The sequence below is a fragment of the Phlebotomus argentipes genome, unplaced genomic scaffold (assembly GCF_947086385.1).
Source record: "Phlebotomus argentipes unplaced genomic scaffold, Phlebotomus argentipes genome assembly scaffold_4, whole genome shotgun sequence".
NCBI lineage: Eukaryota > Metazoa > Arthropoda > Insecta > Diptera > Psychodidae > Phlebotomus > Phlebotomus argentipes.
Window position 1 is genome coordinate 1,922,775 of NW_026776174.1, and position 23,720 is coordinate 1,946,494.

The 23,720-nt window shown below is 36.8% G+C and overlaps 1 protein-coding gene across 4 annotated transcripts in view; it reads left to right on the forward strand.

Annotated features, from left to right (window-relative positions):
• LOC132258325 (protein roadkill) overlaps positions 1–23,720 on the forward strand; it is an 83,547-nt gene that overhangs the window by 38,005 nt on the left and 21,822 nt on the right. Inside the window, exons 1-2 of one of the 4 annotated variants that reach the window (XM_059755588.1) lie at positions 6,618–8,119; positions 21,785–21,811. The exons of 1 other annotated variant lie outside the window; for it this stretch is intronic. In XM_059755588.1, the coding sequence (XP_059611571.1) occupies positions 8,106–8,119; positions 21,785–21,811 (41 nt within the window). In that variant the 5' untranslated portion in view covers positions 6,618–8,105. Of the gene's footprint in view, positions 1–6,617; positions 8,120–21,784; positions 21,812–23,720 lie in introns of those variants that run through there. 2 more of the 4 variants (XM_059755592.1, XM_059755590.1) reach the window with 2 other exon arrangements.

Here is a 23,720-nt window from a genome sequence, read left to right on the forward strand (position 1 = left end):
GAAGCACTTTTTTTTCTCTTCATCTTTCTAAATTTCTTTTTACGCCTCCGAGAGCAATTATGGGAAATTTGGTGAATAATATTTCGTGATTTCACATGAATGAATTTTATCTATATCTTAACTGACATGCCTTTTCGTCACTCTGCGCAAAATTTCTTATTTCCTATGCACCAATTAATTCAGTTCAATTTGTGAAATTGGTGAATCGTGTAGAAATTTAGCATTTTTGTGCAATTGAAAGTTGTGCACTTTTCCTCCCATTTTTTTTTTTGCTTTTACACGAGAAAAAATTTATTGGTATAATTTCACACAATTTCCTTTATTAACATTGATATTTATGGGGTGGAAATATACATTTTTTAAACTGTTCTATTTTATTTATGTGCATTGGTTTATCTATGGATTTGATTTAAACATGCAGGAACTGCATTCAGAGCAGAGTTTTTGTTTCACATTAATTTCTGTGAAGAAGATTTCGTTGTATTTCCAAGATTTATGCTCATAATTTCGATCTCTTAACATAAGAGTTCTCAGCATAAAATATTCACTGTCATAAAAAGAAACATATCAATAATAAACTTTTTTCGTTCGTAGAGTTTGATTTTTTTTTGTTAAATACTGGGCTAATAAATTACTTATTCATTTCCTCAAATGCGCTATAATAAAAATTAAACATTTCTTGCACGCATCTGTAAAAGCAAAACTGTATCAATAAATTACCATCTCCTTCTTTCTCCCCATTTCTGTTGTTATCTCACTGTTTATGCTCGGCTATAGTCACTGTAATGTGAATGTTGTATTTAAAGTGTCCTTCCGCATTTCGAAAAGCTATTTTCAATCGATTTCACCTCGTTGGAAATATTGCATGTATTCGAAAAAGCATAATCTGAAAGTTTTTCCCCATACATTCTCACTAAAGCGGCGTTTTCATATGTAGGGGGAGTGAATGTACAAATGATTTCTTTTCATATACGCAAAATCACTTTTATGGGGGGGAACTTTTCAGTGAATATAAAAATTCCCTTCGAAAGTAAAGGAGAGCCAAAGTGGTTCCCCATTTTCATGTCCTCCACGCCAGAGTCAAAGTGAGGGAGGGAAAAAAAAGAGGAATTAGAAGAGGTTAAAGAGGGAGAAAGTCGATAAAATGCCTTGGGATGTAAATGCAATGTAAAGTGTCTTTCACAGTTAATCCAATTTTTCTTCTGCAGCCTCTTGTTCACAGCTCTCGGTGGCGTTGAAAGAAATTGAAAGGGAATGAAAAAAAAAGAATTGAATTTTCATTCATGTTGTGTGTGCTACTAATGATTGTATATACATATATAAAAGTGGGAAATCGAGGCTCTTCTAGATCACCTCATAACACAATCCATGTTAGCACAAATACATTTTCAATAATGTTCACCTAAGCAATATTTACCATATAATGTTGAAAAATGTGCTAGAGTGAGAGAGAGAAAACATTTTCACTGCGCCGTGTGCCTTCGCTACGTTCGGATTCATGAATATAGCCTTAAGATTTTACCTAGACACAAATAAGCTTTCAGCACAAGCGATTATATGGTGTGCCAATGCTTTCAATTTTCGACATGATCTTTCTTTTTTGTGTTTCTCTCTCTCCATCTCATTCTTTTGGTTCTGCTTTTTTTCCAATTCGCAATTTTGCGATAGTGTGAAAAATGCGTACATTTTTTTGGCGTATATTACAATTCAATTGATTATCGGCTAAGATTCAGTGCGAAATGAGAGTATTTTTTCATGTGAGTTTGAAAGATTGTTTGATTTTTGAAATCTCCAAGCGAGGCAAGGTATTCAAATATTTGGTTAAAATACTCGTGCGACAACGAATGACAGATAACAAGGACGGTTATTGACGTAAATATGATGATCGTTTTTCTAGGTTATAATACTCTTGAATATCTAGTCTAATTTATAGTTCAGAGATTCACATTGAGAGGAAATGGTTTTTTAATATCTTATGATTTCTCAATATCTTCATTTCAAATCATATAATGAGTAGCATTGCCAATTTTTTGTTTCCTTCCCTGTAAATTTCTAGTTCACTCTTTCACTTGGCGAGAAATATTTGTACCCATCGTGATCGTCTTCGAAATCAAACCGATTTCAGAGGCTGTGAATAATGGGTGTAAATGTTTAATATGGCCAAGATGCTATACAATAGTATCGTTCACCGGAAATGTGAATACATTTAGAAAGTTCGCGTATACAATTTTTATTCATGTACAAAATACACATTACAACACTTTCTTGGGTCTCTTCTCTTTTTTCGACTAAAGTCTCTCACTCTGATTTCAGAGGAGGAAAAAAGAGGCAAGGCATGTGTTTTTTGGACCCAAGTGACGACTGATGGCAAAGGAGTCCCGCCATCACTACCTTTGTCATGGTTTTATTTTATGTCTCGTCTTTTCTTTTCGACAAAAATCATTTATGTAAATTTTATGTGTTTTAAATTTTCACATTATACTTTTTCTCACTCATAATTCAAATTGTCTTCTCGCTTTGGCTCTTTCACAATATAAAAATGTGTACAGAGAGAAAATTTGACAACAAAGAAATTTACACTAATTTGTCTGCTGCTATCGGACTTCAATCGCAGCACTTTGTTTAAAAAGCGCAAAATGTGTGTTACGACTATGGAGAGGCTTTCACTGAAGTGCGCGCGACTCTCTCACAAGAAGAGAGCGAGAGATTTGTTGGTTTTTTTTCTCTTACTCTTAATCCCGATATGAGAAGAAGAAGAAAAAAAATGTTTGAAGTCTGAAATTATCGAACAGCAACTCTTCACCATGATAAAGTCGAACAAATTGGCCGTTTCACTGTGAGAACTATTGCTTAATTTGTTACGATAAAGCAAGGGGAGAGAGAGAAAAAAATGTAAAACGTGTCAGTTACAATTTGGTAATGAAGTGTGAAAATATGATTGTGTTTGGCTAAATGAAAAACTTCCTTCTCTCTCATGACGGGCAAATTAACAGAATGTTGTCTGGTAGAAATTGTTGTTTGACTTTTTGTGACAATTACATAACTATACAGACACATAATAGTTTCTCTTTTAGACAATGCGACAATCAAAAATATCATACAGAAGAGATGTCTGCAGATTTTTCATTTCCGCTCTCCTTATTTTTTTTTCTTTGCATATACAAAACGTAGCAATGAATTTTCTAATGTTTAGTCAGATTTGCTGGCCAGAAGCAGCTACCTTGCGAAATGTATTATTTCTTCACATTGTAATGTTGATTTTTGCAGCGCGTGAGTGTTCTGGTAAACAGGAAAAGGCAAAGTGAATAACAATCATTGACACAATTATTCTTTGCCTAATTTTTATGCTGTGGAAAATGTATGGATTAGTGGGAAAGTGTGGCAGGTTTATTTTCTCACTTTCCTGTTGAATCCTACTCTTCACCCTATAATAATCTCTCTGGCTCATGAGGCGCGATGTATTTTGGCAAAAGTGCGAAAATTTGGGACAAATTAATCATGATCCATTAAATTATGCGGCATCGTGTGTTGAACCACAAAACTTCCTCATATTTATAGGTTTTTAATTACACATCTTCGAAGCGCGTAATTTTCCATCTGACATAGCCTGAGCCCAGACACATTTTTCATCAACTCTATAATGTGTGGTCAGCATTTAATAGGATCCACGGGCCTGTCAGGCGAACTCACATTTCACTTTCACATATAGCGAAAATTTCCCATACGAAAATCAATGCGTATATCTATGTATGGCGGCTCTCTCACTTCGTAGTTATTATTACTATTTTGTGAAATGTGAGTAGAAATTGTTATACAATTACACACTAAACAAAGTGAATAAATTTCTGTTGCTACTTTCATCTCCTCCTCTCAACATGAGATTTCGCATCTGTCTTTCACTCCATGTCGCACAGAATATCAATGAGGATTTGTCAATTTATGTATCGTTGTGGTACATGTTCTACATGAGTGGAGAAAAAGAGCACGAAGGTGTGGCAATTTTCATCTTCACTCTGTCTGTCTGAAATGATTTTTCCTTAGAAATCACATATCGAATTTGATAACATTCGAAAAGTGTTTTCGTGCATAGCAACAATGACAGTATTGTCACACCGTAATTGATCTTCAAGGCAAATGACCCATGAATTGAGATCAGACACAATTTCAAGTGAAATCGCCTGTATATGCTCTGCTGCAGTAATTCCACTTTTCATTGAATTTTGGAATTAATATGGGTGAGATGCTCTAGAAAGGCTTACATTGATGATTTTCGAGATACATTGAATATTGAAATGTGCATCATAGTGTCAAGTTTTCTCTACTGTGATTGTTGTATGAATTTCATGGCGGTGCACTTCTTTAGAATATTTTTGGATTGGAGAGGAATTTCAAGTATATACTCAAGAGTGATTTTCATAAAGGAGGACAAATAAATTCACGTGGAATGTGCTAATAATTCCAAATATTTCACCTCGTGTACACAACGCTATAGTGTAAAATAAAACTCACGAGGAAATTGGAAAGGGAAGGTCTTTCTGGTGGTTGTTTTTCACTATTTAGGCAGGTTTTGGGAACTTTTTTTTTCATTGAAATCATGAAGTACAGAAGTTGCACTAAAGGCACATACTTTGATTTAAGAAAAACAACCAGGAATGAAATTAACCTCATGTCTGGCGCACATGAGTGTTTTTCTAGGTAAACCTCTAAAATTGAAGCCAGTCAATGGACCGAGTAAGCTTGTATATCTTATATACAAGTTCTAAATGTCTTTTCAATCACTTTGATACAACATCGATCGCAAATCGATGGTGAATCTTCCGGTGTTTTGCATTGCTTCAACAGGAACGATGTTGTTTATAGGTGAAATAACATTTGATAAAGTTTGATGACCCGGAATGGAATTCATGCAAGCCGTCAAAAGGGTAAAGATAAGGAGTTTAGTGTCATAAAAGGGATAATAGAGTGCCCTTTTGATTCAATTTCCCCAGATATCGAAGGTGAGGGCATATGATATGGCGTTCAAGAATGTAAATAGGAAATTTGTATATTTAAGTCTGAGTGTATACGTGTTTGCAATAGCGTGGCAGCTGCTGCTGCTTATTATTCTGGCTCCCCCTGTTCTGGGAGCCACGGTGTGTGCTATGTGTGTATGTGGAAAATTAAGGATGAACCAAGGGTGTGAGGGTGTTGTCGGCGAAGGGATGAAAAAAAAAGTTCGTTGGGTAGACGACGATGAGGAAACGCGTCTGACGAAGGAAGATGGAAAATGGAGTTTTCTCCCTATGTTGTTGGTGGTTTTTTTTCTGCATACTTGAGGGATTTGGTCTTTTCAAACGATGTATCGTTGTTGGTTGGATGTACAATCTCTCCCAGTGAGTGAGGCTGAGACGCAAGGGGACGAATGAGGAAGTTATGTATAAGTTTTGTTGCCTAGAAGAAACCAATTTCCATTCTCTTTTCTCTCTCTCGTACTGTACAACTCGCTCTCCCTTCTGTGGTATGCTTTCTCAAACAATATTTTGCTTTCTTTTTCTCTCATTCTCCTTTTCACGTCCGAATGATGGGTTTCTTTACCGTCCACGGCTGTGGGGATGGTTGTTTACGGGCTGTTTTTATCTGTGGGGAGGCAGCAGAGGATGGCTGAGCATTGTGAATTTGGGGGCCAGAGGAGCAATGCGACTGAGCGAGAAAGAAGAGTGAATTTTTCAAAGAGGTGTAGTACTCTCTTATGTGGAACTGCTCATGCGCCTAAGTTGTATAATTCAGGGTACACTTCGATCCAGAAATACAATTGCAGTTGGTAATATTCCCAATATTTCCTTTCGTCATTGCGAATTTCAACTTCTCTCTCTCCCTCACTCACAAAAGGCCCGTTTTTTTTCGGAGCCCTCGTTCCCATTTCTTGGCTCTGATGAGTTTCGGCTCTTTTCTCAACAGTGGAGAGCAGCAGTGACAATGAGGAGTGTGATTTAATGTATATGTACCTACCTGAATTTTCATATTATATTTCTAGGCTTTTGGTGTATGAATCATGCACAATTTCTCTCTAGAATACCCTCATCAGTCAATTATTCCTACATTGAGTGACACAATGGGCGCTTTTTTTGCATTTAGTCCAATTTGAATTTGATATTAAAATGATATGCTGATGGAATAGTAAGTTTTTGGGGTTCATTCTTGAGTTGTGAGTGCAAGAATATAGTGTGTAAAGTGGGAGCAGGATGGAAGAGAGGTGCGTTGAATGATTGAATGTTGGGCAAAATGGTTCACACACAGAGAGAGAGAATCATCTATAGTGATACACACACAATTAAAGGCCCATTTGACAGTATGGACGAGAATTACATTGAGAAAAAGGGGCACGCGAGTGTGAGGCAATACACAAAAGCGTAGTCAGTTTCACTCTTGAGGTTTTCACGTAAAGTGAGTGAGTATATAGTGTGAGCTGAGCAGGGAAAGAGATCAATGGATTACCATGCGGAGCACTGTGTAGTGGGATTGAGTGAGACGTGGCGATATTTGACCCAGCAACATGAGTGGGGGAAATAACTATGGTGGTCTCACTCTGGCCATGTCGGGGTCTACGGTTGAGGTACAGTCGATGCCTGGTTCAGTTGCAAAGTAGCAGCGTGATTGTACGGATAATCCGCGACATTCTGTTGGCACTTTCAGTGAAAGCGTGCGATTTTTTTCACTCATTTCATTTCAACATTTCGTTCAAATTGTTCATTTACCAACATTTGTAGCCGCAGTGTTGTATTCTTTCACACTCCGTATTGCTAAATTGGTTGTAAAGAGAGTCAATTTGGGGCGCCCAAAGGAGGAGCAGAAGTGCCAGTGAGCTGAAGTTGTAACGAGAGCGATATCGTCAACCAGAAGTCCAACTTTTCTCAATCTCGTTCTCCTCGGAAGTCTAACAGTCAATGTGGTGAGATATTGAGAGGAAGAAAAAACACAGGAGAGCCTGAGGACACACCGTTAAACATTGGAATTGTGACTAACCCCCCAAGGCAGTAACACAGAAGGGGATCGTTGACGCTGCAAGCGAAAGAAGAGAAACAGGATTCGAACCCTTACTGATTCGTGTGAAGGAAGGTCAGCAGCAGTATTGGATAAAAGCGCTGAAAATCACATCGAAGGGAGAGTTTTCACTGGCGAAGAGAGAAGATATATAAATTACAAATTAACTAAGTGAAAGTGTATATTGAAGGAGGACCTAAAGTGAAACTCCAATCGTGGAGTGTTGACGAGAGTTTCGAAAATTGCCAAGAAGAGAAAGAGTGGTTACTCAAAAAAGGCGTACATTGATAAATAATAATAAATTAATGAGGATATTTTAATAGTTGCATGCGGTTTTTAGCATCTGGATCAACTTGTGACAGTTTATTGTTGATCGTGCAGACATAAACACGCGGTTGCGTTGAAGTAAATAATAAGAAGTATATGTATTAGAGAGATTTTTTTTCTTCTTCCAATGTGCAGTGCGCCACCGTAATTGAGAAGTAATTAAGAGAGAAACTCGTGGAAAATTGCTGTTGGAAAGAAAGACGAAAAAAAAGAAAAACAAAAGTGAGAAGTATAATTTTTGCAAACCAGGAAGAGTGCAGTTTATGTATAAAGTCTTGAATTTAACAGTTCTACCCAGTGCATTGTGAATTGTAATTGTCTACACGTGTGACTTGGTATATTGAGAAAAGCGAGAGAGAGAGATTATTATAGTTAATTTTCCTGTGTCTCCTCGTTAAGCACACTGACAACTCCCGAAGAGGCATGTTGATCTTTTTGCTGACGCTTGTGGAAAAGAGACACGAAATAGTGTGTAAATTTATAAAGAAGGTACATTTCTGAAGGAGAGTGTGGTGTTTAATACAATCTGCATTCAACGGTCCAGCGTCTAGGCATTCCAATTGCTTTATCGTGGAGAGCATCTTCAACTGGGTTCACTGAGGCGTGATCATATCGTCTCACCCAGTCAATCCAGACGGAACAAAAGTGCTCCATCTTTATCACCCCTTAATTTCTTTTCTTCTGGACCAGTGTTAATAAAAACGTGATCCACCGTGGATACCATAGCGTTGCCTCTGGGTGGATTATCACATGTTAGGATGGCTCTGGCCAGGTAAAGATGAAACACTTTTCTTTACGATCTATTTTTATTTCACATGATTTTTTGCCCACTGTTCTGGTTTTTCGGGCGGAATGTACGAAATTTCGCCAGCAAGTCTTACTGGGTGTTATCTAATTGAATGAGAGTGCGAGTGTGAGTGTATGTTTGGTGGAACATTGCGTGGGGAAATGACACCAAAATGCCCAGGGTTGAACTCGATTGGCACTTTCTAAATGGATATCATATCTCATTTCCGGTATATTATGATTAATAGCCGTCCTTTTTCACAAACTATATTATTCTGCACAATTTTTATATTTTATTTTTATCACACCCCAAACTATATATGACCGTAGTTTTCTAGAACAACAATCAATCCTGCTGAAAGTGTGAGGAAATTTTATGAGAACTTGCAAAATAGTCAAAATGCGCTGTTCTATTTGTCACAGTGTGGCACAAAACACTCGGAGAAAAGATGGTAATTTAGGGGAAATCGACAGTGGTTATTCAACAGAAAAAGACCCAGAAAGAATGAGTAGGAGTGGTGAGAGCAGGAAAATGTGGTTTTTGGGGCCTCTTTTTTTCGTGGATGTCGCAAAAAATAACGAAACAATAAAGGTTTTTTTTTCGCGGGCTCTTTCACACACCGCGCAATACGTCTCTCTTGAAGAAATATCTGCAATACCTATAATGTGTGTATATTTTACATATTTAAATGAATTGTGTGTTGAATAACTTCTCTCTCGCTCTCACGTGCGATGGAAACTTTCTACTTTAAATGTAGATCGCGTACTGAAAAAAAACGCCAAAGTTAAAGGCATAAAGTTACAGCCGAAAAAAAATCACAAGTTTTTTTTTCTGCGAAATATTTTGCTTTTGACACGTGGTTTTTTGCCGTAGGAATTGTCATGAGGAAATGGAACAATTTCCATGCAACTCTTGCATTCTCAATTAGATCTCTCACTTTCAATCGTGAAATTTGGATATTCAAATGACTAAATTTGCATTTTGTTGGTGAATTTGTCTGATAAGATTTGTAGTGTCTGGATAATTTGAAGTATTTTATATCTTTTATATGCTATTGACTTTTAATTGCTGACGTTTTATGTTCTTTATATGAATTCAAGTAGCAATAATGTCACACACTGTTTGAACGTTGGAAAATCGTGAGGCATCTATAATTTTCAATAGCAATCAATGTTCAAACAATGGCAGTAAATGGTAGAAAAAGAGTGTAATTGTGTGGATATCGCGCAATTTGAGTCACAGTTATTGCTAAATGTTTTATTGTTTCTTGTCAATTCGACGCATATCGCTAATGAAATGAAGTTAATGTAGAGTTTTATGATTGGCAAATCAATTGACATGGTAGCAAATAATGACTTTTCTTGCTGCGAAGATGAGTTTTTGAATGCACTGGTTGGAGAAAGACATAAAAAGTAGCAACATGAAAATTGTGCACAGCAATGTTAAATGTTCAATATCATAATATGCATATGTAGTGTACGGTTGCCTTCTAGCGGTGTGTGTGTGTGTGTGTTTATATGGGGACTAAGAAACAATAAATAAAGTGTATTAAAAATAATAGCAATAATAGTAGGAAATAAGTACAGGGTCGCAAGATCCAATTCAGAGCTTACACACAGCATTCACACGAGTGTGCATATTTTACTAGTATTTTACTTGGTTTTTCCTACACACGCATTTATCCGTGGTTGAACGCGTGTGTTGGTTGCGCTTAAGTCGCATTGTGGAGGTGAAAAGAGAGAAATCTGTGGTATTTTCAGAGGCACAGAAGCTCACTATGGATATAGTTTTTTTTTTTTCTTCGTTGAAGAGCGTTAACAAATAAATTTCAGTCACATTATTCTCGAAGGGTTCCATTGCGACTCATTGTACATAATGATTTTTTTTTAAATAGAAATTTAGTGCAACTCCCCCATGTAATTAAAATGATTTTCACTCTCTATTTCACTCCATATGTCCCTTACACTTGGTCACAACCACCCATCTCTTTCCATCCACATGTGTGATTATGATGACGATTGAGATTTTTTTTCTGCACAGACGTCAGAGTGTATGTTGGCATTAATGTTTGCTCATAATTGAAAGTATCGTCAGATGGAGGTGACGAAAAGAGATGGCACCATAGATTCAGCAAAATGCTTGGGAGATGCATAAAAAAAGCTATGCTTCTTCTCATTCACTCGAAATAGTCCTCAATCTCGTGGGCCACAGTTTGCAACTCACTATATTTCGCCATGTGCGTATGTGTAGTGTACATTGCACATAGGAGATGATGATGATGAAAAATATTTGCTTGAAGGAGAATGACATAAATGTGTGTGGGGAGAGGATTTATCCCATAAAAATCGATTTATATTGTCAATCTCTCACTCTCCTTGTGCCTCTTTTTTTTTCTCTCCACTTTGATTATTATCTCTCTAAACTTGTGAGAATGTAGTGAATGAACAGAAAATGCTTAGCATATTTTTATGCTTCGATAAGTCACCTAAATTAGTTCAATGTACACATAATTGTTGCAATTCATTGCTCATTTCTTGACATTATAAATGCTGAATGTCATACGAAAAGGAGGTGAAGAAAGTCACTATGCAATCGCCTCGCTCCTGTTTTTTTTTTTGCTATTTGCAATTAATGAATGTGAATTTGCATTGGGATGAGATGTGAGATTTTACAGGAAATCGTGGTAATATCTTACTTTGAGTTGTGAAGGAAAGCAAGTTGTGGTTGGCTTTCAATAATTTGTTTTTTCTTTACCTTAAATTTGAGTGAAACTGAGTAGAGATTCTGGCAGAATTTGAAGGGGCATCGAAAAACTTTCGTTTCTTTACTTTCACTTGCATCAGTGAAGGGGTGTACCCTATAACCAATGAATAAACTCTCTGTGCTTTCACCGTATTTCGTAACTTGTTAAAATTTCCAATCTGAAGATTGATGCATAAATGAGCGATATACAGAAATCGCGTACTTGAGGAAAAAGTCATTTTTTTAAATTGATTTTGCATGTTATGTATATGATGTGCACGAAGAGTCTTTTCCGGGTGTAACTCCTTAAAAATGTAAGTGTGTATTTTTTCAATGAATGCTTGGAAGATCTTTGAACTTTTGTGATCAAAATTCCCAGTGTCTTTGACTTCATTTGAGAATGAAGGGCGAAAGTAGCAGAATATATAATTTTGATTTTGATCTCTCAAGGAAATACACTGTGAAGTCACTGAATTCCAATGTTGATTGGTTATATTGCATTTTATGTTGAAGGAACTTTCGGTGTGCCACTCTAAAAATGCTATGCAGAGGTGAATATTAAATATTTCGACAGGTTAATTAGTAGGTTGAATACACTTGAATGTTACTGTTTGCAGGGTCGGGATTGTATATAATATGAGGCCTATTTTGGATAGTGCAAGAGGAAATTTAATTAATTGTTTTGATATTTCGAGTGGTGATTTGCACTGTTTTGTTGAGTATGTTGATTAATTTTTTGTGTATTGGCATGAATTCATGACAATATATAGTATTGGATATGAAATAAATGAATGATTTAAACATTCATGTTTAGAACAATTTGTTGATGCATTTCAGAGAGGCGATGGTGTATAAAATTGATTTGATTGAACAATTCATTTGCCATAATTTCAAGTGTATTTTTGCTGAGTTATTGATGAATGCCGAACATTCGCAAAATATTTATAATAATATTTCCTCCCTTGATGGAATGCTTCCATGAAATCACAATGAGATAATGATAGAGGTTTATAATAATTTATGTATGCTTTCAATGTCACACAGCAGAAATGTTTGATTATATGATTGTCTCATCATTTGGCATTATTTTCATACTTGATTTCCTGAATGTGTCGTATATTTTCCTTCATGTTTTGGACTTGAACAATTTGTGTGAATGCTGTCAATGGAATATTCGTGGGTTTCTCTCTCTCTAGCTCTTGCGAATCTCTGATCGAATGTGTCTTTCTCGCCGGCAAAGGCACAAAAAGAGAGTGTGTGGAGATGGAATGAAACAAAACTGAAATTTCTGCGTGAATAAATTCAAGTTCATTCGATGAAGATTGCCTCTGGAGTGTGATGATGAGGGGGATCTTTTTTGCCCGCAGATGGAAGAAGAAGTGTGCTGAATGCGTGTGAGTTGGAAGAAAATCAAAAGAGACCTTCAAAGGGTCAACTGGGACCGTTCACCTAAAGCCAAACACACTCAACCCGACTCATACAGTATAGAGTCACTCTTCTGCTCATGAGACGGACGAGGAATTGTATTTTATGAAGAAAAAATCGCGACCTGTGGTATAATTCAGTCGACCAAGGCGAGATTTTTTGTTTCAATATAATAATATTAAATTTGGCATGTGCAAAGATTCACCGCAAAATTTTATATTGCCAGCAAACACACATATATATTCATACAATGTGTTGTATGCATGAGATTCTTAGACTCACAGACGGGTTAGGCAAAAACGCGTCTCATCAGTTATCTTTTTTTTTTGTCTTCACCTCTGCTAAAAGACATTTCAGACGTGTTTTCACGAAAATGCTTTCGGGTTCGTAAATTTAAACATGTTTCACTTTTTATTTTTGACGAATTGATAGCAATCGTACAACTTGTTCTTTCAACTATTTAATTAAAAAATTTCGATCAAATTTATGTGATGTTACGTTGTCGCTTTTCGCTGATAGCGGCAGATTTTTTTTCCTAAGTGAATAAGCTTGACTTGAGAGAATGGGATCAGCGTGTTCATAAAATGGCCTAATCTGTGGCAATTTATCGATCATCTTTGCAAATTGATATCCCCGAACGAATTATTTGATTATGATTTTGCCTTGTGGACCAATTATCATCTTCACAAATTGATCCACACTCACACACACACACTTACTTAATTCATGGACCGCAAAAATTCAGAGCAAATAGATTAATATCTCCATGGTGAGATTAATAATAGCGAGAGGGAGACTATTTCGCGTGGTCTATAGTTATGAATTATAGTAATGATTCTTGTGCCGAAATTCCTTCTGACGAGACACGCTAAAATAATCACTGGAAAAGAACATGGCATGTGTGGTGGCTTGGTGTTGAGGAGGAAAAGCGAAGAGGAGTAAAAAAGAACGACTAAATGGTGTAATCTCAAGGCGATTATTATTATTGTGTTGAACCGAACGAATCGTGTTCCGAAGGTTATTTGAGGCTATTTTTGTGTGATATTTCGTTAAATTTTTACACACACTCGACAAGAAACGCGGGCACGATGAAGAAGAAGAAGCTTGCAAATTTATTCCTTCACCCTCCCTTTTTTTGCAACACTTTGTCTGGGCGTCCCAGGGACGAAGGTGCCAAAGGAGACGCTGAGGAGGAGGTGCAGAGGAAGCGCTCCGATCAATATAGTGTGGAGTGTTATGGAGAATCATATTGAAATTTACGACACGATTCTAGACTTCTTCTTTTTGTTCACGCTGGAATTTTGTAAATGTCGTTCCGTTACAAGGCTCTTTATTTATGCCGCTTCTCGCGTGATTTGTAATGGATTTGCACGAAATAGCAAAAGATTTGTGCCTGATAGCTTTAAGAGGGAGAGAGGCTCAGAGAGAGACTCAGAGATTTGCAATATTGGAATCTCTCACTTTCGTCTATAGCCCAGCATTTTGCTTACGGTGGATTTAGTGGGTAATTGATAGGGAGATGAATATTAAGTGATATGGCATAAATCCTTTCTCTCACTGGGTGGTAAAATTGGTAACATGAGCCTTCCCATTGGCCATAACTCATTTGTGACACTATTAGGAAGCACTAATGACAATTTTTATGTTTTGTGCTGAATACCGAGGAGAAAAGTGGTGTGTTTCATGAAAATTTCGCATTAGTCACGCGAATAGAAGGGGGCTTGACGAATGAGGTTTGCTCCCTTTCTTCTCCTTCTGAAGTTCTACTGCTTGATGACGTATATTTTAGCCTTTTTCCGGGACATTTTCGTCTTGGTGAAACTTGTTGCAAGATATTGCTTAAGCTTTTGATGTTATGTACAATTCTTCAGGGTTGGAAAATGTCGCGAGCGCGAGGAAGTGATGTATGGTGGAACTTTAGAAAATTATCATGTCGAAAAGTTACACACACAATTCTCTACTAACCGCATATGAGAAATTTGCATATTTAAAAAGTTTTCAGTTTTTGCTATAGAGGTTTGTTGGGAGAAAGAACGAATGAGAGAAGGAGTTTATTGAGAGTTTCGAGGGTGAACTTTTGTGTGAAAAGTGGAGTGTTTGAAACTCTTGAATGGTTGCATTTTGGGCAGAAATTCCACTCTGTTGTTTTTTGTCGAAGCTTATTACCTCATTTTTTTTTGTCTGTGTCTTTTCTACCTCCTCAACCTCTTTAAATTTTTAAATTGCTCTTTTTCGCATTGACACACTTTTTATGTGGCGGACTTTTCGAGACTAATTTGTGGTATATTGCATATCTCACTCTCGTCTGACCATATTTCTTCTCCTTTCCAATGCATCCACTCGGATTTCACCTCAATGTCCATGGCTGTTGAGAGGGAGACAATATCCTCTGTACAGCCTCAACCTACAATTCGGTGGAAAATGCTTGAAATTTTAACTGTAGTCGGAGATAAACATGACTTGAAATCTGTTTGAAGCAGAAATGAAAGAAAAAAGACAAGACTTTCAGTGAAGCTACTCAAGTTTAAATGTGCAGAATATTTTCTGAATAATGCAAAAATGTATAGAAAAGTTTGACTTGTCGAAGCAGTTGTGAGAAAATGAGAGAGACGAAAGGTTTCACAACTTGATGTTGTAGCGAAGTTTTTTTTTCTAATGATTTCACCCCCATAATTCAGCGTTCCTTTTCACTCCATGTCTATACAGTGAATTAATCTCCAGGGCGATGAAATATAATATTATGAAGAAAATCAACATTTTCCCATACTTCTTGTATTGAATAGAATCTTCACCTCTCATTTCCATACCACTTTCTGAACTGAAATTCACGTCTTTTCTCCCACTTTCCATTCGTATTTGTTAGATAGATATTCTCTACGGTGAATTTTCTTCTTAAGATAATCTTATTTCACTTTCCCCCTTTTATTGGAAGTCTTTTTGCTCTCATTTATGTTGTCATTGTCAAAATTCTATTCGTCTAAATGTGAGATATGTTTCTTAAATATTTTCACACACAATTACCAGAACCAGATATTAATGGTAATTATTAAATTTTCTTGAAATTCACCTTGTTTACTGAGACGAAAATGCGTTGGAATTGTTATTGCCAAAGAAAGGCAAATTTTCATTACAATCTTTAAATGTAATTGAGAAAGTTTGCCAGAGAATGTTTGCCAAAAGTGTGTTGTTGAATGAAATATTCTAATTTAATGTCTAAAGTGATGAAAATGTATTTTCCCGAGGGTGGAAAATAGCGCAGGGTGGCGAGAATCTTATCAGTATTCCGATCCATAAACGTATCTTTCACGTCTGTATTTTCAGCCTGGGAATATGTTACAGAACCCTCTCAAATTTATAAAATAAATACCATTGAATATAAATGGGGAACGATTTTGCTTACTACAACACTTGGTTTCGGCTCCTTCTTTCCTATTCGCACAATGTATTTTATAAGGATTTTACTAAGATGAGATGAGTCTAGCGTAAAATATAAGTCTGTACATCGCTTGGGTGGCTTCGATGATACATATATATCTGTAAGGCTTTGCTTTTCATTGTATGTAACAAAGAAATTAGGACGGAGTTCATAGTCGGTGGCAGCAGATGGAGATCCCGGACGCTCGCCAACCTGCTAACTGGGCACTGTCTCAACAAGCATCTCAGTAGATTAGGCGTTAATTGCACCACATCCTGCAGAGGCTGTGATGAAGCGGAGGAGACGGTCAAACACCTTGTGTGCGACTGCCCTCGATTTGTAAATGTCAGAAGAATCCTTTTAGGAAAACCATTACTCTTGGAAAGTGACCTATCGAGGCTAAAGCTAGCTAGTCTGCTGAACTTCGTTCGGAAGACTGGCTGGCTTAATCATCCTTGCCTTGTATAGTAGATGTTATTTTGTATCGGGGATGCATAAAGGGCCCGTCAGATGGCCTGGATGCCGTGGAGCAAGACTTCTTGCACCACCCCCATTTTTAATCTAATCTAATCTAACAAAGAAATTACGATAAAGTATCATAACATCGAATTCCCAAAGGAAATATGTATCTACCCAAAGTCTCATTTAACATTCCAGGGATTTTTTCTCTCTCTACTGGCGTTCAGTCCCTCTAAACTGTCTATCTAAATAATCATCTGTCTGACTAGGTGCTCCTTTTTGTCTCATCAACGATTATTTGGTGTTTATCTCCCTCTGAATTGTGTGTTTTTCGTCTATTGATTCTCCCATCCAAGATGATTTTCAACGTACACATATGCATATATACACATATTCCTCAATAGTGATATTTGTACAAAAATTCACAGGGGTGGTCTCTGGGATCACCATATTCATCCTGTGTGTCGTGTCTCTTTCTTCTATAGCTTTTTTTCCCCCTTCTCTTGAGCTAATATGGGAAGGCATGTAAAAAGATGAGCCGTGTGTGTTTCGCTTACTTAACGGATGAAATCAAATAAGAAAGAATGAATTTTAAATGCCTTAGAACATTCTCATGTCTGTGTTGGCCGCACAAGTATGATGGTTGAGTGAAGAAGGACGCCATTTGTGTACAACTTTTGCCGGCTTCTTCTCTTGTCTGACCTTCTCCGGGGTGGTGGAACACCCACGAATCGACAGGATGGCAAAGAGAGATTTTGGCTTTTGGGAGTTTGTAGATATAAATTGAGTGAATGGGCAGAAAAAATTGTGGCTTTGTCTCGGATTGTGACTCGAATTTTCCACACACACAAGATCAATTTACAATTTGGGTGGTAATACTTGTCTGAGCAAATGTTTTTCAGGACAAGAGAGGGAACTTTTTCGAAAGCGTGTCTAATGATATTTAAACAGAAATCATGGTGTGTATTTTCTCTTCTTCCAAGGATAACAACAAACCGTCTCGAGGGTTGCTGCTTTTGTTGAAAAATCACCTTAGAGATAATTTAACCCATCCTAATGACATTCTATTGAAATTACCACCCAAATTCTTCTTGAGAAGCCTCAACAAGATGGATAGGTTTCAATTGAGGAGTAAATTTGGTTTGAGTGAGCGAAGCGTTTTCTCAATTGATGTTCAGACAAGATTAATTTTTTCATCCATTCTTCAGTCATTTTGAAATTGAATACAGTTGAATTAGATCGAAGAGATCAAATTCACCGTCTTCACTTTAATGTTCATGATACAATTGACACCGATGAGGAATAGAATTTTCTGGTTATAAAGGAAAGACCAGAAGAATCCTATTTAAGATTATTATTTATGATTTCGATAGAGAAGGAAAAATGAGATGAATATAAAGTATCCATCATATCGTATTTCACAGACAATTCATTAATTTATTCATGAGTTTGGGTACTTCGTTTTTTACGTGCTGAAATGTAGAGTGTATTTTTTTTGGGGGGAAAAAAAGTGAGAGATCAGCAGAAGGGAGAAATGTGCTGAATCTATAATTTTCTCACACTCTGTACATTTTATTCAATTATCACGTCGACCTTGTATCAATCCACGCGCGCGTGTTGGACTCATGTGGAGCAAATGGGATTTTCATTTTTGGGAGTGACAGCGAGGGGATGCAGGAAGATGAGTCTGAGAGAGTGGTTTTATATATCAAGAGTGTATATAATAAGGTGGAACAGATTCCCAGAATCTCCTCGTGACTTTTATATGAAAGATGTCAAAGCTTAATAACAACTTCTCGTGGATCATACATATATTTAGCAAGCTGGTTTTTTTTTCTCTGACATATCTTCAAAAGCATTTAATTCACGTCATAGATCGCAGTGCATTGTCTGCAGTGCAGGATTGGGAAGAAAAAGTTCTGTGACTAATGATTAAATAGCATGTATGTATTGCCATTATATCACTCAATATGCGCTGTGTTCTCTTTTTTCCGACTGAGAAAAAAAGGCCGAGGGAGAAGTCTGGGATAATTAACCCAATTTCTGGATGGTTTTGCACTTATTTGAGTAATTCACTGACCCAATTTTTATTCAATTTCGACCACATTAAAATATTAAAGTGTGATATATGAACAATGAGTGGTATTCGCAAAAAGAGCTTCGTCACTTTTATTGCCAACCCAGAGTCACGATATGAGTGCGTGCGAGTGAGAGAGACGGAGACAGTAACCTACAGAAAATGTGAGTGTATACCAGGAAATGGATGACTGGGAAATGCTTATGATGGAGTCTCGCGGGTGGATAGTGATTTGGGTGTTAGTGCTTTGGGTGGTGGTGGGAGGGTGACACTAATGTTGGAGCAAATGGCTGGCCTAGAAAATTAAAAGGCAACCCTCAATGCGTCTCATGAGCTTTCAAGGATGTCCTACAATGTATATATGGATGGTGTGTCACCTCGATTTTGGGGGTGTGTTTGTTGGTCATTGGAGGTGACTCACATTCACCATGAGGGTCAAATGGAACGTTCGCTTTTTTCCACCTCGCCGTCAATTTGCCACTTCTTTTGTACACCTTTTTGGCCACGATGTGAGAGGAGCGATATGGTGAAAGAGTGGGTCTGAGAGCAAGAGAAATCAACAAATCGACCTGAATTCAGGCACCATGCAAAAGTGTATTCCTGAGAACCACATTCAAATATTAGTTAATTTCTTAATGCGTCAAAATTATAATAATCTAATTGAATTACATGCGAGCTTTCATGGTGGTTTAGTGGGATTGAGATATATACTTCACAAACAACAAAGGCACTGACATATTCTGGGCTAAAGATATGTGCAGAAATCCTGAAATTCAACTGAGTTCTCATATGAGGGCAACTGTGTGGAATATGTATTAGGTTTTCTATACGCGTTTTGACGGTAACGCTGTCGCTGTCGCAGTTGAAGGTGGAATCACGAATGTGTTATAGTATGTGTGCTGGTTGGTGATATAAAGTCGTGTCCTTGCGAAATGATGAACAATTTGTCACAGTTTAATGGATTAAACAGTGGCTGAAAGCATAGTAGTTTCCCGATACTCGAGGATGTTCCTGAGCATGGTGGAGAGGTGATAAAGTTTGCGGCAGTAAAAGGCAAAAACAACCATGTCTCTCTCTCTCTCATATTGCAATTAATTCTAAAAGCAATGATGATCGCAAAGTTTAAACCCAGTATAACGTCATCACGGCAAAATGTGTGTGGTTTTTACTTCTCCTCACTTTTGACCTCGAATAACTTCCTCGATTATTATATAGTTTTTTTTTTATGCTAACACACACGTATTGAGTGTCTATGTTTCATGCCTGTGCGGACATACAAAAGTGTCTCTTGGCTTAATAATACTAATTACACTCACGATAGTTGTTTGTGGTTGATATATAGAGAGAGACTGGATTGTCGGAGCGTCACAATATCATTTCAATATCATGCACTCTATTTTAGGATAGATAAATAACGTGAAAACATTTTATCTTGTGTATACAGATACACTTCTGAATTGCTTTATTGTTCATCCTAAAAGAAAGACCACCTTTTTCGGGCTAGTCACACTCTGGGTGTCTTTGTGTAGTTCATGGAACACCCTAGACAATAAAATAAAAAAAAAAGATGACTGAATTCCGCAAACATTGAAGTCTTATCAATTATTATGTGATTTCCATGTTCCGCAATGAGATGTCATGAAAAGTATAAATTGCAAAAAATGGTGATTTTTGCATTCACCGCACTGCAATTTGCCTTTAGTATTTTTTCCCCTTCAGTTCATGCAATCACCGTTGGAGTCTTTTCTTTGCGTTTATTCAAAGTACCACATTCAATATGTATAGTTCTCTTTCTATATATACACAAGTGATGGAGAAAAAAATCCTTGAATCTGTGTATTAGTGAGACAAGGTCATGCGAATTGAATTAACTTCCAGACGTTTCGCATTTAAACGCGATGATGATAATGTGCTCTCTGGAGGAATAAAAAATAGCCAGCAAATGTATATACAAAGTGTGAGATAGATTGTTAAGCATGACAGGGATGAGAGAGGTTATTTTTTTCAATTGTCGCGCTGTAGGAAGTGAATCAAGGATAGGGGTGGTTCTGCTTTTTGAAGCGCACAATTATTATCTGTCGCCTAATCAATAGCACGATACTATGTAGTCAAGGTATTTTAGCAGATGCCAACATTTGCAAACACTATGTTGTTAACCAGGATGTCTCTATGTAGAGGGCTTAGAAAAATTTATTTATTTTTGAGCTTAACCTTGATGATTTTATGCTTATTTCTTCATGTTCTGGGTGGCAAAGGTGAGTCTCTGTTGGTCTTGCCTTCTACTCCTCTATCGCAGTGTGACTTGATTTTTTTTTCTTTCTTTTGAAATATGTTTCACGCATTTTTCCTTTCTTCGTATATAATGTTCTGTGTCACGGGGCATGGCAAAATGGTAACAGGAAAGAAAGATGTGAATGAATTACTTGTTTGAGCAATTGGCTGTAGTTCTATTTCTCAAGATTTTACCTTACCTTTTGCTGAAAGACTCGTTTTGCATTCGCTTTTTTTCCCCTCGTGTAGAGGAAAAATATGAAAGTAACTTTTCTGTGGCATTTATATCAAAGTCTCACAACTGTGCAATGGAGTTTCCTATACAAAAGCTAAAGGCACTCAGCGCAACATTCCACGCACTGCGATGCTGTGCTCGCGAGGTTGCAAGTGTGAACACATTGTCGGGTTAACAGTTAAACTGTTTTATTGATTTTTGCCAATTAGACGAAAGACAGAGAGAGGGAAAAGATATGAGAAACAGGCGAACAAATTAATTTAGAATTCACATAGAAGTAACACGCACGCATTTTCTGAGGTGTGGAAAAAGAGTGTTGAATTGAAATTATTGGGTAGTCGAGGTGGAAAATGAACATAACATTGCTCCTCTTCCTCAATGTTCATTTCAATCGGTGTTTATTTAAAAGTTTTGCTATGCTATTTGCTAAAAAGTGGGAAGTTTCTGAGGCATGTGCCAAATTTTTTTTTTCAACATCACTCACCATCATATATTGTTTTGCATTGCTATGTGTATTCTCTTCTATATATGAGAGAGAAGTTTACACTATTTTGGCAACATTTTCAATGTCAATGCGATGACGGGGTTCTCTATGGCAAGCAATATAATGTTGAAGCTTTATTATTGTTAGCTATAGAGGCACATTAGCTGTGAATGAGAGAGTGCGAAAGGGAGAGAGAGAAAGAGAGACAGAGAGATGTGATGGAGAAGCACAAACACTGACTTTGCTCAGAGAATTCTCATGTTAATAATGTGCCACAGAGAGTTTGCGAAAAAATAGTATGACTTGAGAAATCACTCATCATGCCTTCCGGTATCAGTGCTAAAATTAAAAATGATTGAAATTCATCACGAGATACCAGAAAATATGAGATAAAAACCAATAAGTTTTATATAAGATAGTTTTCCTCCGAGTTTATATGCGAGGAATGTAGATTAATTGAATTAGCAAAGCAAATGAATATATCTTTTTATATGAAAATTATAATTTTCTTGGATAATTCTATCATTGAACAATCTTTTCAGGAAAAAATTTCCTCCCTCTATTTCATGGTAAGTTTAATTTTTCATGTTACTCTTTCTCAATTTGTATAGTAAGTCTACGATGTTTTTTTTTTCTTTCTCTCTATTCAGTAATTTATTCCTAAAACAAATCACTCTTTCTCACTATCTCGAGAAGTTTTGAAATTATTCTATTCTAGCCAACATGCTAACTTTTGATTAACGCCATATCAGATCAGTTTGTAATTGCCAAATTGAATTAAGCACTTCATATCAAGGACTTATCGAAATAGTTTCCATGCACAACTATTGATTGTAAATTGCAATACTTGCAGGCATCATAAGTGGTAATAGAGGCAACACATAAATAATGTTTCAGTTGAATTGACCACAAAACCAGATTCAATTTGTTATTTAAATGAATTGTTGGGTGTCTGTTGTGACAAAGAGAGATTTATGCTTCGTCTCTCTTTGCTCACATAAATTTCCAGCTTTATCTTTCACTTTTTCTTCCCTTTTTTTTCAACTGTATGGTTCTTTGTCTGTCAAGTATTTGTCCTCTTTTCGGGATGCGCATCTGTAGTCAAGGCGATGTGGTGAGGAGGTCAGAACAGGAGGCAGAAAAAGGTCGTAGAAAAGATAAGGCATGGCCACCCAAAGTGTTTAACCTCCTTGTCGGGATTTGAGGAAAGTTCCTTGTAAGCTTTCCAGAGAAATGAGGAGAAAGTCAGGCTTTGGAAGAGAAGAAGAGCAAAGTAAATAAAATCATCGAATGAAGAGCATTGAGACCATGTTGAGAATCCTTTCAAATCTTATATTGAATATTTACACTTACTTAATTTCACAACATAAATGCTTGCAATTCTTGGTAATGTTTTTCTTTACACCCTAAATATTTTATTGGCAATCTCCCTGATTTGGTACGCTTTCTCTGAAACAAAAGAAAATTCTGCAAAACGTGTCGATGACTCGTGTCGTTCAATTGAGTTGAAATTTCCACGATAGTTGAAAACTTTCGAAGCAAAAGTGGTGGTGAAAAGAAAGGAGGTTTAATCACCTTACCTAAGCGATATGTATTTTCTAAAAAAATATTTTCTTCTTCGTGAGAAATTGGAAAAAAGAAGACTATATTTTCTCTCCCGCATTTTGCAAATGCTCAGGAGAAATTCATACACCAATACTGCACTGTCTTTTGCTGTCCCTACAATAGTTTTTTTTTCTCTCTCTCTGCATAAAGTCACAATTTCCAATATGCAGCAATAGCATTTGCACGTCTTTCATGCCGTCATAAAATTTATTGCTATATTTTCACCTACGCCACAGTTTTTGCAATTATGCCAAATGGGTAGACTTAATGCAAACGCTAAAAGCATGAACCAATGATCTCGTGGAGAGGTGAAAAGTTTCTCAATTTTCTGTCTCTCTAAAAGCATGCCAGCTTGTATGCCGCAATAAGTATTGCAATGCGTCTGAAATGTGTAGTGGTTTCAATGTGTAAATAACTATAAGTGATATTTAGTGAAAGTATCCAATTGAGTGCACCAACATCTCACAGTTTAGCTGTCTGTTTCTCTCCTTTCTGGGCTGATATTTCGTGAATTGTTGCGGCATTTATCGCAAACACCAATCATACTTGAGGTACTTTTCTGCACAATTTTCCCATAAAGTTTTCAGGCGAGTGTCTTTTGTTGTCTAACTAAGGGTATAATATACAGTATGGTTTTGTGAATGCAAAATTAACCACTAATTTGACTCTCTTGTGTGTACAATATCCTGTCTTTTCGAAAAGAAATCACTTTTCTTCGTGACTGTTTACACTTTTGGTGTCCAAAGGAGGAAAAATAATAATAAGTGGGGAAATAGCTTGAAAGAAATGCAGTAAAATGTTGAATTCAATAAAAACTAGAGCTCAGCAATGAAGAGCTTTTATTGTTGCATTGTTCTCAATACATCTTTCTTT